General features: G+C 59.2%; 1 protein-coding gene across 1 annotated transcript; it reads left to right on the plus strand.

Annotated features, from left to right (window-relative positions):
* Positions 1–6920: 6920 nt before the first annotated feature.
* Positions 6921–16394, plus strand: ERFE (erythroferrone). Its single transcript, XM_059393826.1, has 8 exons — positions 6921–7115; positions 9387–9509; positions 10743–10845; positions 11974–12215; positions 12299–12407; positions 12491–12581; positions 13329–13407; positions 14551–16394. The coding sequence occupies exons 1-8, from the start codon at positions 6921–6923 to the stop codon at positions 14647–14649; spliced, it is 1041 nt and encodes a 346-aa protein (XP_059249809.1). The 3' UTR covers positions 14650–16394.
* Positions 16395–17149: the final 755 nt, after the last annotated feature.

The following is a 17149-nucleotide window of genomic DNA, read 5'->3' on the forward strand; positions in this document are numbered from 1 at the left end:
GCAGCTCCTCGTCCCATGGGGCCGGGCCCGGCTGCACCCTGACCCTGAGGGACAGCCCCCTCTGGGGTTGGGCTTCCTTGTCCACTAAGTGCTGGTCTCGGGCCACCGGGGACATCAGAGGACATAGCCTCAGTCCCCGCAGCCACCGCACTAACTGCACAAAGTGGCAGCAAGGGCTTGGACTCCCACCACCTGCACGGCAGGGAGAAGCTGCTCTCCTGCCCTTGGCGGGTCTGAGGCCTGAGACTCAGGAGCCGAGGGGTCCAGGAGATGCAGTGTGGCCGCCCCCAGCCGTGTGTCCTACCTGTGGCTTTGGGAGGTGTTGTACAAGGGAGGAGTGGTCCAGGAAACTGCAACCCAGAGCAAAGGTCCTGGGGTGGGTTGGCCCCGGGCTACTGTGAGCCCGCTTCTGCCTGGCCCACAGCTGTGTGTCCACATCTGGCAGTTGCCCCTCTCTGGCCCCATGTCCATCACACACCGGGAAGGGAGGAGCAGGGCGTGGGGTCAGGAGAGAGGGTCCGCTGCCCATGTGGGGGTTGAGGGGAGAGAGGGTGAGTGAAGTCTTCCCAGGGAGGTGAGCAGGAAGGTGTGTTCTCTGGCCAGGATCACCCCTGTTTCTCGGGGTCATTTGATCCAATGCAAGAATGAGAGTCCCAGCAGCAGGCCCATGAAGGGAGAGGTGGGGGTCCTACAGGGATTTCTGACAACACCTCTTGGGCAGGTTGATGTCTTGCTCTCAGGTGGCCTCCTAAGCGAGGGTAGCAATGCCCCCATGGGCTCCCCCACGAGCACACAGTATGACTCAGGGTGCTTCAGGGCTGCCTTTGCGCCCCCAGATTCTGCCTGGGGTCCCATGGAAAACTGGTGCCAACACTCCCCACCCTGGTCCTTCTCACTGGTCCTTGATGAGGTATCCCACTGAAGGACTCACACTGGTGCTAAGGGGTCCTCCCCTTTTTCTGTGAGCTTCATGGAGGCACACAGGGCTGTAAGTTGCGGAGGTCCTAGGTCCAACCTGATTCCGGCTCTGGCACTGACCGTCTGACACCTCAGGAGCTCCCACCTCCCTCTGGACTGAGTTTCCTCTCCTCGAAGCCTCTTCCTTGAAACCCCCAGGGGACCAGAGAGGCCTCTGGCATCCCTGGGCTCCAAGGAGGGAATCCTGGAGTCCCTCCACATCCACCTTGCTCCCAGATCTGAAGCCTCATGCCCATTTCCCGTGGAAGAATAGAATTTGCACCTCAAGGGTTAGACAGAGTAGGGCGTCCTGGGGGTCTGCTTCCAAAGAAGCACGAGCCCCAGATCTGAGGCCGTCTAGTCAGCTGGGGGAGTGGACGGACGTGAAGATGACGGTTTCTGGGATCCCTGAATCTTTCCATACGGAAATCTCCTGCAATGTTTTCCAGTTATTGAAGCTACTCAGCCAAACACTTTTAAAACAAAGACTCAACGTGTCCATGGACTTCTTTTTATCACAAATGGGTTGGAAGGGGGGTATTCTAGAATAAGACCGGCTTCTGTTCCTGCACAGCATGGGGGGCAATGGTGGGGAGCTCGTGTTTGGGGTGGGGGAAGCTCAGCCCACTCCAGGGCCTGGTCCTCAATATTTGGGTGCCAGATCCCCTCATCTGATCTGCTGAGCCACCCCCATTCATTGGCTCAGGCCAGTTGTGTCCTTCAGGGTCCTGGGAGGAAACAGATGACCCCTGAAATAGAGTAACAGAAGGCAGTGTAACAAAGGGCTACTTCCGAGGTGTGGGCAGGTAGGGGGAGTCCAGGGAGGGAGGGCTGAAGAGGCCTCCAGGGGGGGCACCTAGCAACAGTGGGGGAGCTGTCACCAGCCCTCCACCCCTCTGCATGGGAAGGAGAGGACGCAGCCTCCAGACAGAGAGCCGGAGGGAGAGGGTGCCAAGGATCTGGGGCCTTTGCTGAAGGAACACAGCCTGGGCCACTATCACCAAAATCTACCCTCTTACATTAAAACGGAGAGGTGAGCTAGTCTGGTTTTTTAAGTGAATTAATTGAAAGCATGGAAACAATGAGCAGAGCATAAGGCAAGAGATGCTATGGGTAGACGTGAGAAAGGACCCTTCCCCCCCCTGAAAGCTGAGCTTGCCCACAGACCTGTCCAGGATGCTCGTGGCTTATTTTCGGCTCCTGCCCCATGCCTGGTACGCAGCAGGAATGAGTCACTCTTCACTGCATGAGCTACTGACCCCAAGCTTCGAAGGCCTGACCAGTGACCTTGGGCAAGTCCCAAGATCTCAGGCTCAGTTTCCTCATCTGTGCAATGGGAATGATCACAGGATTTGAGATTTAGATGATGTCATGTGTTTGGAAGGTTCCAGTAAGCAGCAAAGATCGCCTGCCTGGTCATGGAGAGGCCACACAAAGACTGACGCCAGGCTCCCACTGTTTTCGGGGGCAAAGGGAGCTTTTATTCCCATGACTTCATCAGCAGAGGTTCTTCCTCTGGAGGAAAAGAGAAGAGTGGGAACAGCTCGAGTACAGCAGGCTGATGGGAAGCCAGGGCTAGGCCATGACATGAGGGCCCAAGAATGAGGATTAAGTTTCATCCGGGCATGAGGGCGCATGGGGGAGGACACCTCGGGCTTCGTCAGGTCCCCTTCTGCGGCCACTCATTCAGTACTTCCACCCTGGGATCCAGGACCTCAGCCCCAGATGCGGACCTCGCTCTGACCCCGGGGCAGCTGCTGCAGGGGGACAAGCCGTTGGGTGCCATCGGAACCTGGTTTCTGCTGGTCCTTGACCTGTGTGATTCTTGCCTAAGCCCCGCCCTCCTCTGAGTGGTTTTCATTTTTGAAATGGGACCCCAGAAACACGCAAGGTCCTGGCCCTCTGTGCTCTCTGGCCCCGGAGCCAGGCTGTGTAATCACCTCGGGACCGTGTGACGGGAGCCTGTACCAGCACCAGAACCGATTTGATTTGGGTCTGCCAGCAGGGCCCATGACATCACTAGGATTGTCCGCTGTTTGGGAAAATAGCCGTTTTTCACATGGCAACAGCTCCTGTCCTCAAAGCTGGTGTCTTGCGGGCTGGGGCCCCCCACTGTGAGATGGAAATGAAGTCACACGAACATCTGAGGATCACATGCCCCAAACTGGATCCTTCCGTTCCCAGAAGGCCGAAAGGTGACAGCATGGCCAAAGGGGACAAAGCCCGAGCTTCACCTCTCCACAGCATAAGTTGGGCTGAATGGTATCGGAACCTGAGAGCTGTACGCACTACGTCCCTGCAGACAGAGTCCAGGCCAGCCGCCCAGAAGCAGGGCATCCAAGCAGCCCGGCCTCCATGCTGAGGCTCTTGGCTTTGCCTGCTCACACCTCATTTATGAATGGGATCCCAGACCGAGCCTCAGAGCCGACAGCCATCATGCCCACTCTATAGACCAGGAAACTGAGTCTTGGAGAAATGAACACCTCCTCCAAAGCCAGATGTGACCTTTGCTCCAAATGGCCAAGCCAGAGCCAGGTTTGCTAAGCAGACCCATGGCTGGGTCAGTCTGTCCTGTGATCCAGTCATGCTCTGCCTGGAGCCTCTGTCTTCACATCAGTCTGAGGGCAGCCCTCCATGACATGGGGCTGATAGCCTAGGTCAGGGACCTTCGCCACTTAGGCAGCCTAGAAGGCAAGCCGGCCTCACTCATGGCCCTACCCAATGCCCATCGTGACCTCAGCTCGCCCTAGAGCAGGCCTGGAGCCACGTGTGCATTGATCTCAGTTCTCAGGCAAGGAAACCAGAAGAAAACTCTGTGGAGCTCTGACACAAACTGACCACCATCAGCTGGGAAGCAGAGTCAGGGCTTGCAAGTGGCCCCCAAGAGAAGTCTGTCCTTCCCGCTGCAGGGCTGCCCCTGGGACGGTCCACCTACCAACCAAGGTTGGACTGCTCTGTGGGTGAGCCTGCTGGGTTCAAGAGTGGCCAGTCACATGCATTTTCTTGGCCCTCCCTCCCAGCAAGGCCCCCACAGAAAATCCCATGCCTATGGGATACCGGCTTGTCTAAGGGAAAGGACAGGGCCACATTTCCAAGAACCTTCAAGATCATCATGTAGCTCATATTTCTCATCATCTAGAACAGGAAGGACCATAATGGGCAAGACATGTGGTTGGGAAGATGGGATCATGCCCAGTGGGCAAGAAGGCCTGGCCCTGGCCCCAAACCCGGGCTGGGTGTCCCTGTGTAAGCCACCTGCCTTGTGGGACTAGTCCATGTGGTCTCAGTGTGGTCGGTGGAAAGAAGATGAGGGGCTGGGTGTGGACGTGCGTTTTCAGAAACATGAAATGACCAATCTCAAGTTGCCTCTCCCTGGGCCAGGAGCTTCTCTCTACCAGCAGATTGGGAGACAGAACACGCCCCACACTTGGCCTCCTATGGTCCCAGATAAAGTCTTCCTGAAAAAAGGAAACTGAACAAAACTGTAGTAGTTCACACCGAGGCCCATGTCCCAGCACAAACATGTCACTACAAAGTTCCACACACCCAGCTTCCTAACAGACTTTCCTTGAGGGACAAGAAATGAGAATCCACCCAAGAAATCCTTAATTCTTTGATGGCTTTAAAACAGCCTCAACCAATTTGATTCCCTATTAGTGACAAAACGGTTGAATGTTTGCAGATAGAAGAAGTTCATGTATTTTGTTGAGTGCATCTCACATAAGCCAGCATTTACCAAATATCTTCTTGGGGATCTGCAGTTTCTCTAGAAATTTCAAAGTTTTCATTCTACTGATAATTAAAAAAATTTTTTTTTCAAAATACAGACAGAACTTCTTTGTTCCAGTCTTAATCTGTCTCTGAAGGATACCCCACAGAACACACAGACCCCTTGGGGGACAGACTCTCAAAGTAGGCCCGGTATTTTGTTTGTTTAAACACCCCCCCAAAAAAACCCCAATTCGATCACCATATTCACCTCCTACAGGAAAAGAGGCAGAGTCACAGAACAAGGAACACCTAATACGAGGTTTTTTCTAAAGCATGAAATATTTCCTCTGAACCCCCCCCATCGGGTACAGGAAGCCAGACCCTGAAACAGGGCAGGAGTTGGGGGTGCTCCTGGCTAGGGATTACCCCCCCCACACACACACACACATACACACACCCCGGCTAGGGAGGGCACCACTTACTTTCAGTTCCCTACATCGCGAAATAGGCCTGGGTGAGGCCTCCCCTCTTCTGAAGAGGAGGAAGTCATCTTCTGATGTGGGTGGCGGGCCTCGGAAGGTGCGTCCCTGAGCTGCGCCTTCTCCCACTCTTGAACAAAGTACACAGTGTGCCCACCAGGTGTGGGCACTTTGATGCTACCCTCACACCTTCTGCCAGAGTCAGAGAGGCCGTGGACAGGGAATAGAACAAAGCAGCCCAGAGTCGAGGGGTAGTCTGGCTCTTTTCAGAGAGGAGCCTGGGTGCATGCCTGCAGGGTCTTTTCCCTCTACTCTAGCTGGACAGTGGGCTGGACCTTAGGTTCTAGTCCCCCACCTGGCCAGGTCACCACAGGGCTCAGTCCTCCAAGCCTGGGCTGTAGTTCAACCACTTCGGTGCAGGGTGACTGTCCCAGAGTGTGGATTCTTCCGGTGCACAGGGATGGGGAAGGACAGCCCACTCTGAGTTGTGGGCACCCCAACCATGGAGAGAAAGCAGCCCTGGAAGGGAGGGGGCCCCCACATGGGAAAGAGGCACTGGGGAGGGGCTTTGAGTGTCTTCCTGCTCCCACATACTAAACCTGTGTTGGCAAGGCCTGGACCTCACAGGGTGCCACCAGGATAAACCTCCTAGTTCCTACAGGCCTCAGAGCGGAACAGATGGAGGAAGGGCTGCCCCCAGGTTCAGAGGAGGGAGGAGACCCGGCTCCCTGGAGAGAAAAGGGTGTCAGGAGGGCAGAGGGTCCAGGACCAGGTGAATGGGCACCCTGGCTCTCCTGAGAACCTGACAACGCAAAGGGAGGGGATCTGGGGCCTGGAGATGGAGCCCAGACCTGCTGAACAGGACTGGGTGCTCTAGCCAATGTGACAGAGTACCGGCCCCGGCCTGGTAGTCCCCTGTACCCCCACTCTACCGCATGTCCCTCTTTCCTACTCTGCGCCCCATCCTGTAGGCCTCACTCGCTCCACGCCCAATCCTCTGCAGCGCCCCCTCCCTCCCCACTTTCTGCCTCTGCGCACCTCCCACAGCCAGACACACACACACATGCACGCATATATACACGTACACACACAGGAAGACATATGCATGAGCGTGTGATCACACAACCAGGCAGATGCGCGCATACCTATACGTACACAGGCAGACATATGCACATGTGCGAGCACACACACAGACACACGCACATATGTACACGTACACACAGGCAAAATACATGCACACACACGGAGGCAGACACACATGCGTGCATGTGTACACATACACACAGGCAGATGCATAAGTGTGCACACACACAGGCAGACACGCGCACATATGTACATGTACACACACAGGCAGACATATGCGTGCACACACACAGAGAGGCAGACACATGCACTTGTGTACACGTACACAGGCAGACATATGCATAAGCGTGTGATCACACACACAGGCAGACACGCGCGCATACGTGTACGTACACAGGCAGACTTACGCACACGTGCGTGCACACACACAGACACACGCACACATGTACACGTACACACATAGAGGAAGACACGCGTGCATAATACACGTACACCCACAGGCAGGCATACGCGCGCGCGCGCATGAGCACGTGCCCCGGCAGCCGCTGCAGTTCGCGCCGACGCCGGCAGAGGGCGGACAGTCGTGACGCGCGGCCGGCGAGGCGGGGGATTCAAGCGCGTTATAAGGCGCCGAGCGGGAGAGAGATCCCCAGACGCCGCGTTCCGAGCCCAGAGGGACCCGCCGCCCGCATGGCCCCCGCCCGCCGCCCCGCCGGGACGCGCCTGCTGCTCGTCTGTGCCGGCCTGCTGGCCGCCGCCGCCGGCCTCCGCTCCTCGGAGCCCGGCGAGCCCGTGGACGGCCGCAACCGCCCGGAGCCGGGCCTCGGAAACGAGCTGCCCGCGGGCCCCGGGGAGAGCCGCACAGGGCCGCCCGCCCGCACGCTGGTAAGAGCGCCCTGGACGCCCCGGGCCTCAGTTTCCCCAGCCCAAGCCCGCGCCTCCCTGGGGTCCGGATGCTCTAAGGGCGGAGGGAGGCGCGGCATCGCGGGCAGGGACCTGGGCTGACCTGGGGGCCTTCCCTTCCGAAGCGGGGACAGAAGCACTTGTCTTGCGGGGCAGGGGAAGACTCAGGGCGCTGCCCCTCTGCGCAGCCAGTTGGCCTTGCCCTGGCGCTCTGGGGATGGCTCCGGGGCATCGGAGCACCTGTGGCCAGGCCAGGGGCGGGGGCGGGAGAGGGGGGCGGCGCAGAGGGAAGTTGGGAAGTGAGTAAAATGTGAATAACTTGATTCTCATGAAATTGGAAGGAACTTGTTTGTGAGGCCACCCTCCCTCCAGACTATTAGGCAAAGTTCTGTCCCAGAAACAAACCCCCAAAAGTGCCTCTCTTTGGGTATGGGGAGCAAGGGGTCCTGTGACGTGTGACCATGAAAGGGTAATTTTTCGTTCTGCTCCGTACCCCCCCCCCCCGTGAGGGTGGTGCAGAGTGGTCAGGCTGGGGGAAGAGGGGGTCCAGGGGCTTCCAAGGAGGCTCAGTGCCGGTGGGACCTCTCAGAAAGGGAGGGGAGAGAGCTGTCAGAGGAGATGCTCAGGGGCCCTGCGGGCACAGCTGGGCTTCAGCGGACACTTGGAGCCACGAAGACCAAGGACACCTCCTTTGAAGAGGGGGAAGGTAGCAGCCAGCCCTGTGGGCTCCCTGGGAGGAGCCCCTCCCAAGTCCTCCTCCCCACCCCAGGAGTCGGGGAAGGCAAACCCCACCCAGGCAACTGGCCACACCTTCTGGAGGAGGGAGATGTTAGGAGAGTCCCCAGGAGGCAAGGGGCCTTCTGTGCTTCTAGAAAGGATTCTGGCCTTGGACTGTCTTTGGAGGACGGTGTGGTAGCAGAGGTTCCCCACCTCCCGAGAGCCCCTCAAGACTGGGGATTTCGGTGGGGCCAGGACTGCTGCCCAGCACCCACCCACACTGTCACAGGCTTGTCTGGCTGGGGTCCCCGGCTGACATGGCTCCAGCCTGTTTCCGCTCCCCCCAGACCAAACTGGGGTCCAAGTCCAGCTGGGGGGGGCTGGTCAGCTTGGCACGCCCATCCAGACCATGTGGAATACTGCCGGCATATGGCCCTGCCGAAGGCTGAGTGAGGCCGTCAAGTGGACTCCAGTCCTGTGTCCACAGTGAGCAACCAGCAAGACAGCACATGGTAGGGCCCAGCAGCCAGCAGGTTGTGGGGTGGCCCTGGGCACTCTGAGGCTTTTCTCTGTCCAACCCCAGGCTCCTCTGATGTGGAGGGCTCTGTCCTCCTCCAATTCTCCCGTAGCACACTGGCTCCCGAGGGCAGGCACCTGGCCCTGCAGAGCAGCCAGGAGACCCCTGGCTCTGTCTCCTAAGGAAGGTTCCAGCCAGCTCGAAAACCCTGGGTCCTTCTATCAGCTGCCTGCGAGGTGCTTGTGACCTCATCTAAGCCCTCCAGCTGATTTCCTTCCCAGCTGGAGGCCTTTTTTGGGGCCCAGACTGCTGGAGGCCCACTAAGTAATGGGCCAAAGGCCTCTCTGCTTGGAAGGGACCTCCTGGAATTCTCCGTGTCAGGACTGGTTAGAATGCAGCGTGGGGGAGAATGGATTCGGAAACCTTCGCCACCCTTGTCTAAGAGGTCCCAAGGAAGCTGACTGACTCAATGCAAACGTAGCAGAGGTAGTCCACCAGCCCCCCAACTGTCTCGTAGGGTAAGCTGTGGGTACCCCGAGGGCCGAAGTGGGCATCCCCCGAACGTCAGAGGGGGCCACCCAGAGGGTCCCAATGATCACAGTTGTCTCTTCCCTGGCACTTGTGAGTCTGGTGGTCCCTTCCTGCTGCTGAGTCTCCCAAGGAGGCTTGTTCACTGCAGCTCCTACAGACAGAGACCGCCAGAGGCCTGGTGGCCCATGTGCCAGGGTTCTGGCTTCTCAGGGGCTCCAGAGCTCTGCACTCCATCTTCCTGCACTCACAAAGTCGTCTACTCACACAACGCCCAGGCAGTGGTGTAGCCTGGTCATCCTCCATGTGTCACAAGGGAGGGAAGCATGGAGGGAGAGCTGTGCTGACTTGGAGGGCACCACTGTTGACAAGGACAGGGCCCTGAGCGACACTGTTGACAAGGACAGGGGCTCGGTGACGTCTGGACAAATTCCATGTATTTGGCGGGCAGCCACTGGGGAAGGCGAACCAACCTGGGGGCTGTGTTCCAGGAGCCCACCGCTGAGGGGGCACGTAGCTTTGACCCCAGGGATGCCTGGATGCTCTTTATCAGGCAGAGCGAAAAAGGCGTCAATGGCAAGAGGGGAAGCAGAGGCAAGGCCAGGAAGCTGAAGGTGAGTACAAGAGCCCCAGCTCTGTGTGTGTGTGTATGGGTGGGTGGGTGGGTGGGTGTGTATTTCCAGGGCAGGGGATGGTGAGCAAGGGGCCTTCCCCTGCAGGGCTTCCCTGTACCCCCAGCCCACCACCATCACCCCCTTGCACCCCTCACCAGCCCCACTGGTGCACCCTGGGCCTTGCCAGTGAGGACAGACCTTCTTCCCCTTTGGCCTGGGGTCAGAGAGTGTAGGAAGTGCCAAGCTGGGGGGCCCAGGCAACCCTGAGTTTGAGGTCTGTTCTGATCATTTTTCTAGGCAGGCCCATCCGTTACCATCCCCACCCCAGCCCCCGCTTCTCCTCCCTCTGCATCCTAGCAAGGGAGGCCTGGGCTGGCCTGGCAGGGCAGTAAGGGACCGAACTGAAGGGACTGCAGTCAGGCTGGAGTGACAGACATACCAGCTGGTTTCCAGGAGATGGGGAGCCCAGGGACCCTGGCTGTTGTAGGGTTCCCACTGTCATTCAACCTAGCCAGAAGCCTGATACCTGGTCCTCATGGCTACCTGTTCCCTGGGGTGGGGAGCTCTGGGCCACGGCTGTGTTGCTCACAAACTGGGTTCGGGCTTTCTGCCCCTCCCCCCTTAACAAGGGCTGGCATCACCCTATTCCAGCTCGGCCCCAACACTGGAGCACAAGGCTCTGAGCCTGACACAGGCAGGTCGCTGGGCTGTCACCATGACCTCGCCTCACTGCCACCCCTTGGAGCCACCTGGCCCCACCCCCGGCTAAGCTGGGGCTCCCTTGTGCCCTTCCTTGCAGGGGACTGACTTGCTCCTGTGTTGGGATCCCATCCCAGCAGAGGGTAGACTCCCTGAGGGTCCCAGGTCCCGACATGGGGCCAGGCACAGAGAACCCACGGACGTTGGCTAACCTCCCTCCTCTATCCAGGGACCCCTCTGTGTCCCCATGTGGTGCTCTTGCTTGCTGGGAGCCCCACCTCCCAGGGGCCCCACCGACCCAGTCAGTCCTGGGCCTCCAGCACAATGCAGTCCTCACACTCAGGGCCAGTGGCTTTTAAAGTGGAGCCTTGCTGCCTTCTCGGGGAGTCTGAGGCCCAGGAGCTGACCTCAATCCCACAGGTCAAAGCAGGATCCCTGTTTGCCTGCTTCTTAGTTGCAAGAGCTTGCAGACGGTGCCCACTGTCCCCCACCTCTCTGCTAGCCTCACTGATGAAGTTCCTTATTCCTTTTCAGCTTGGTCTGCCGGGACCCCCAGGTCCCCCTGGTCCCCAGGGCCCCCCTGGCCCCATCATCCCACCTGAGGTACTGCTGAAGGAGTTCCAGCTGCTGCTGAGAGGTAGGGGCAGTGCCCCTGTGCAGGTGGCTGGAGGAGGGGTTCCTGGAGGAGCCAAGATAGTTAGATGTCCCCATGTTGGCCAGGATTCAAGGAGGCCCCTCCTCCGTGCTGGGCTCAAGAGCCCACAGTGGATGCGGGTGAGGCCAAGGGGCAGGGGCAGGTGTTGGCAGGAGTGTGGTAAGGTGGGGGCTTCGCAGAGAAGGTGGACTGGCCATTGGGTGTTCAGTGGGTGCTTGGGGACCAGGACTCACTGCTCCTCTGGGAGTCCGGTGAGCCCAGCCAAGGCCAGGACACGTGTACCCAACCTCCACCAAGTGAGGATCGTCAGGGAGGGATCAGAGGTCCTTAACTTTGCGAAGTGCTTCTCAGATCACAAAGAGACCATGGGGATTTCAGACGCACCCCAGGTGACATGGACCCCCACAACGGAGACCCCAGCTTCTTCCCCTGGATCCCCTGTGTCCCTGCCTGTGTCTGTGGCAGTCTCAGTGGTCTCAAGAGCCCCCACGGGTTTGGGGGGTGGTGGAGGCAGGAAGGATTGTGTAGTGGGCAGCACAGGTGCAGCCCAGGCTGTGGCCGCTGAGCTGGAGGCAGCAGAGGGAGGGCAAGCACAGCTGAAGTGTCCTGTCCAGGAGATGACACTGTGCGAGGCCAGCTGCCCAGCCATGGCTCATTATATTTACTAGAGTTTGCTTTATCATGGGAACTCTTAGAGCCTTTCCCCCCTTCCACGAACTGTTTATTTAAATACACGAGCTTTGGAGACTGAAGGATCTCCATGTTATTTCCAGCAACGCGGCCATACTTACTAACTTACACCCAGCTTCCTTGCAAAAGTGAGCGGGCTGCTTATTGTACCACATTCTGGGTACAGTAATACTGTAAGCAGAGAAAACAGCAGCATGAGGGGGACAAGCGGGTGGAGTGGCAAGAGGAGGCAGGAGAACCAGGGCACTGGGCCCCAAGCTCCCTGGTAGCCAAAGCTTGAAGGGAAGCAGGAGCCGCAGCGGGCTCAGGAAGCCCCAGTTGGTCGGGTGCCTGGCAGCAGGATCCCAGGGTTCCAGAAGGCGGGTTCCCATCAAGAGGCAGGGGAGGGCAGGGGCGCAGCCACTGCTCGCTCTGTGCCAGGTGCAGTGCGGCAGCGTGAGCGCATGGAGCCCGAGCCCTGCACGCATGGCCCCCCCGAGGGCACAGCCACCATCGGGGAGGACGAGGAGGCGGCGGGGGACGCAAGCGTGCTGGCGCTGGTGGCCGCACCGCTGGCCCCGGGTCCATGGGCGCCGCGCGTTGAGGCTGCCTTCCACGGCCGCCTGCGCCGGGACGCATCGGTGGAGCGGCGCGCACTGCACGAGCTCGGCGGCTACTACCTGGTGAGTCTGGGCCGGAGGGCGGGGGGCGGGGCGCGGGCAGGGGGCGGCGGGTGGGCCCTGGCTGACCTCTGTGCGTCCCGCAGCCCGACGCCCAGGGCGCCTTCCGCCGCGGCCCTGGCCTGAACCTGACCAGCGGCCAGTACACGGCGCCGGTCGCTGGCTTTTACGCGCTCGCCGCCACGCTGCACGCCGGTGAGGTCTGGGGCGGTGGGGGGTCCGCCCCAGAGTGTGTGGGCCCCCGCGGGCCGTGACCACCTGCCTTCCTCCCCCTGCAGCGCTCACAGAGCAGCCCAGGCGGGGGCCGCCGCGCCCCCGGGACCGCCTGCGCCTCCTCATCTGCATCCAGTCCCGGTGCCAGCGCAACGCGTGAGTGGGCGCTGGGGCAGAGTGGGGACCCCGGCGCCAGACCCGCCCCCACGTGGCCCCCTCCTGCGCTGCGTCAGGACACGCCCCGTCCTCCATCACCTCCTCCCTAGTTTCCCAGTCAGTGCTTGGGTATCCAACGGACCTTCCCTTTCCAGTAAGGCGGGGAGTGGGGGGTTTGTGTGTGTTCCTGTTCTTAACCCAAACTTTCCTAGCCTCCTGGCTCCCCTCACCCCTGCAGGGGGCTGACTCTCTGTCGCTGGGAGGCCCACAGGCTCCTCCTCGGAGAGGCCTTTCCTGACCACTGCAGCCACGACCCCCCTCCTGGTGGTGGGCTCCCTGAAAATCTCCAGTACCCCCAGCAGAGCCCAGGCACAGAGCAGGCACCCCACAACAGCTGTAGAAGGGAATGAAGTTCAAACTTTGTACTCTGCATTCGGAAGGAAGCCTTCAGGGATTGGCCTGAACCCACCTTTGAATGTCAGCTGCTGCCCACCTGGCCCTGCTCCAGCTCCTGGCCTGGGCCCCAGTTTGCCTTTCCTGACACCCATAGACCCCCTTTGGCCCTGTGGACACTCTCCTGACTCCTCTGGAGGACCCCGTTCAGATACTACCCTCCACCAGAAGACCTGGCCAAGACAGCTGTAGCACTGCCCTCAGCTGGGCCCATGTTGGTTGCCGGGGTGATCAGTGGGTGAGGTTGGTGGGGCCTGGGGGATGAGGGCTGATCCTCTTTCTGTTTCACCACAGCTCCCTGGAGGCCGTCATGGGTCTGGAGGGCAGCAGTGAGCTCTTCACCATCTCGGTCAATGGCGTTCTGTACCTGCAGGTGCGTGGGGCAGGCTTGGGCACGACTTGGGGGGGTGACCAGGAAGAAAGGGGGTGTTAGTGGGGGCTCCAGGTCTCTGGGAGCAGTGCCAGCAAACTCCAGGCCTGGGAGAGGGTGCCTCCCCCGGGTTCAGGTGAAGTGGGGCCACCTCCAGGTCCCTTTCCCCAGGGGCCACGTGGTCCACCTGGGGTCCTTAGAGGCACAGCCCATGCTCGGCTGCTCAGGCTGTAGTCCTCAGACCTGCCCATCATCCCGCACTGAGGGTGGGCAAGCGCTCCGTGTAAGCAGGAGGGAGCGGATGTGGGCTCCACGCCCTCAGGCTGCCATCCCAACACCCTGGGTCTGTGGAGACTGTGAGAGGCAGGAGGTCTACTTTCTGCACAGAACCATACCTGACCATCTCTTTCTGGCATTGGGGGGCCTTTGGCAAGTGGTTGAGGAACTGATGTAAAGGAGGGATTTATTAAACAAGAAAACACCTAAGTGCAGACCTATGGAATCTCACCTGGCCCTTCCCTGGCACTGTGCCAGGCCCCATTCTAAGCTCTTTGCAGAAATTATCTAATTATCAGTGCTTTGAGGTCTGTAGTCCTATTTTTTGTCTATTCACTTTTTAAAGAAAACGTTACTGAAGTGTAGCTGACATGCAGTGATTCCACTGTTTCAAAAGAAGGGAACTAAGGCACAGAGAGGTTAAGTCACGTGCTCAAGCGGAATCGGAGGCCAGGCTGCCTGAGCCAGCCGGCTGTGGTTACTAGAAGGCATTCGAGGGTCTGGTCCCCAGTACTGCTGGGGCCACGTGGCCCACCTGGGGTCCTAAGAGGCAGAAGGTGGGCGGGCCCCCCAATTCTGCCCTTCTAGGGAAGTGTGCCCGGGGCTGTGCGGGCCACCCCCGGATAAGGCAGGCTGGAGTACCGGGCCCAGGTAGGCTCTGTTAAGCAGCTTTAGGCCAGGCTGAGGGGAAGGGCCCCCCTCACCCCAGTCTAGAGAAGCACGTGCCACAGAGAAACCTGTTTTGCGTCTGGAACATCTTGCTGACCCTGAGAGCCCTGCGGGGCCAAGTGGCATGGGCGGTGGCGTGCTCACCTGGGGGGCGCACCCGCAGGCTGGCAGAGCCCAGGCTGACCCTGCTCTTCCCTGCAGACGGGGCAGTATGCCTCGGTCTTCCTGGACAATGCCAGCGGCTCCTCCCTCACCGTGCGCAGCGGCTCCCACTTCAGCGCTGTCCTCCTTGGCGTGTGAGCGGACACACCAGGCCCTTCCTCTTGCCCAGTGAGCGGAAGCAGGGTCCAGTCTCTGGGCGGTGTTCGGTGGCAAGGCCACACGCAAGACGAGGCTCCCTGGAGCCGCCCGCACTGCCCCTGTAGGTCAACCCAAAAGTGGCCAACTACCGGCAGCCTAGGGAGGGGACATGCAGACGGGGAGCCACAGAACCAGAAGCGATCTCAGGATGCGGTCTTTCAAAAGGAGAAGAGCCCTATTGGGCTGTTGCTTAGCCAATGTTTCTAGTGGGGCTCAGTGCCCAGGAGGACTTGCTCTGTTCCTCGCTACAGACTGGTTCCCCTTCTGGCCTATGAGGCAGCTTGCCCAGACAGCCTCAGCCTCTTCGCCTTGGCCCGGCCCCCACCTTTTCCATCTTTCCAGTGTTCTTGTGGACTGCTGGATGCCAGCAGGGAGGGGAAAGGCTGGTCACCTGCCTGGGTGCCCTGCACAGGATCTGAGGGCTTTCCAGGGACAGCATGCTGGCCAGCGCAGCAGCCTCCACACTGCTCCCCTCGTCTCCACCTGGGGCTTCCTGGTCCCCACCTGCCCTTCCCCAATGGTGCCTTTGGCCTGAATTTCCTGCAGTGACCACAGGACTCAAGAGTCTCACAGCCCCTTGGCCCAGAAGCCCCGGGCGCCAGAGCAACACTGGAAAGGGGCTAATGGGGGACAGTGAGAGTCTGCCATGCTTAAGTTCACCTTGCAGATGGCCTTTGTAGAGCGCCCTGCACTGCTCCTATTAGACAGGTGCCTCTTCCCAGCCCCTATGAGGTTCTGACCGCTGGGATCCACCCACCAAATGAAAGACCTAGAATATCTCTGCAGATTAGAGATGAGCAGGCCCTGCCCATTCATCTGAACAGACAAAGCAGAGGCCTCCCATGAGCCAACAGCTCCCGCTGCCCACCTGTGGTCCCATGAGCACCAGCCAGCTCTGCAGTTCTTCCAAGCATCTTCCCCACCTGGGGACACATGTGGCCCTGAGCTCAGGCGGAGAACAAACAGACCGAGAGAGGATGCCCAGAAAGCTGGTCTTGGCTCCCTAAGACCTGGGTCCCAAGTCCACCGTGATGCTAAAGCAGTGATGGGACCTGTGGGGGAACATGGGCATCTGTGTGCAGGTTTCTTCCAAGGTGTAGGGACCCCTACCCAACCTCCACGTGGCTGCAGGGATCTGGTACCACAGGATGTGATCAGGCCTGAAGAGAAGAGGGCAGTGGCCGCAGTCACCTGGACTATCCAGATGGCCTCAGAAGCGGGTGACCACACCCAGGTCTGATGGACCCCCAGGGTCCTCAGTTTCCATCTCCACTAAGAACCCACTCCCCCCTCCTTCCTGGCTGTGGGGGAGCCCAGACACCCTACACGCAGAGCAGCCCCACATGGTGCCCTTGGCAGGCCCAGCAGGATTCTCAGTAGGGACGGTACCCGCCCTACCAGGAAGCGCTGGCCCACGTCCTGCCTCCCCTCGCAGTCTGATAAGAGCTGGGGGCCACGCCCTTCCCTGGATTTCCTTCTGCACCTAGCGGGCACAGATCCTTCAGACATTTTTTCCTTAAAAAAGCCACAGATCTTTCCTTTTCTTAACCTAAGTGTATTATACCACAATTTGTTGAAATATTTATTGTGTAATATTGCCAGATGGAATGTATTTATATATATAACTGACTGGATGAGATGTTCTTCAGAATTCTCGTGCTATGTGACTATCCAGAGTTATAAAGACAAAGGGCAGACCTTAAAATAAGACCTTCATCACTTCGCCCAGGTCCACTGGGAATGGCGAGCAGTGGACTCGGGGAGGGGAGGTGGAAGGTGACCCCCCCATCCCAGCACAGGGGGCTGGGGCTGGACCACATGAAGACAGTGGTGGAGTGGGGGTTTGTCAGGGAAGCCTCCGCTGAACCTGCCCCCAGCTCTGGGGCAGTGGCGTTCGCGGAGTTAGTGGTGCCTGGTTTGCCGTGGGGAGATGCAGACTGAATCAGCTGTCCTATTTTCCAGCTCTGGGATGCTGGGAGCCTGCCTTCAGTGGTGCACCCTGCTCCCCCGTACGACATCAGGGATGGAACCCGCGCCCTACTCTCCGGGGAAGGGTGTGCTGGCAGCGGGGACTCGGGCTCTGGAGCTAAAGGGGTGATAAGGCATGCTCTGGGATGGGTGGGGGCACAAGCATTTGCCTAGAAGCATCCAGGCAAGATCTGAGAAACTTACATCATCCTGAGGCAAACCCTACAGAGGCCTCAGGGCCGTGTTACTGAAATACAAATGACAGCGATGGGGTGACCTGTTTCACACAAGGAATCGAGAAGCACTTTATTCTTATGAATGGGCTAGTTAAGCATTTGTTAACATTTTTACCATAAGGATCCCTTTCAAGTGTCTCCGCAAAGCCCAACTTCAGCCCAGCGCGGGGCCCAGTGGATGCACATACCTTCCTCAAAGTGGAAGCTGGACTTCAGGGGCCGATCCAAACGGCAGC

This window comes from Mustela nigripes, chromosome 3 (genome assembly GCF_022355385.1).
Source record: "Mustela nigripes isolate SB6536 chromosome 3, MUSNIG.SB6536, whole genome shotgun sequence".
Classification (NCBI taxonomy): domain Eukaryota; kingdom Metazoa; phylum Chordata; class Mammalia; order Carnivora; family Mustelidae; genus Mustela; species Mustela nigripes.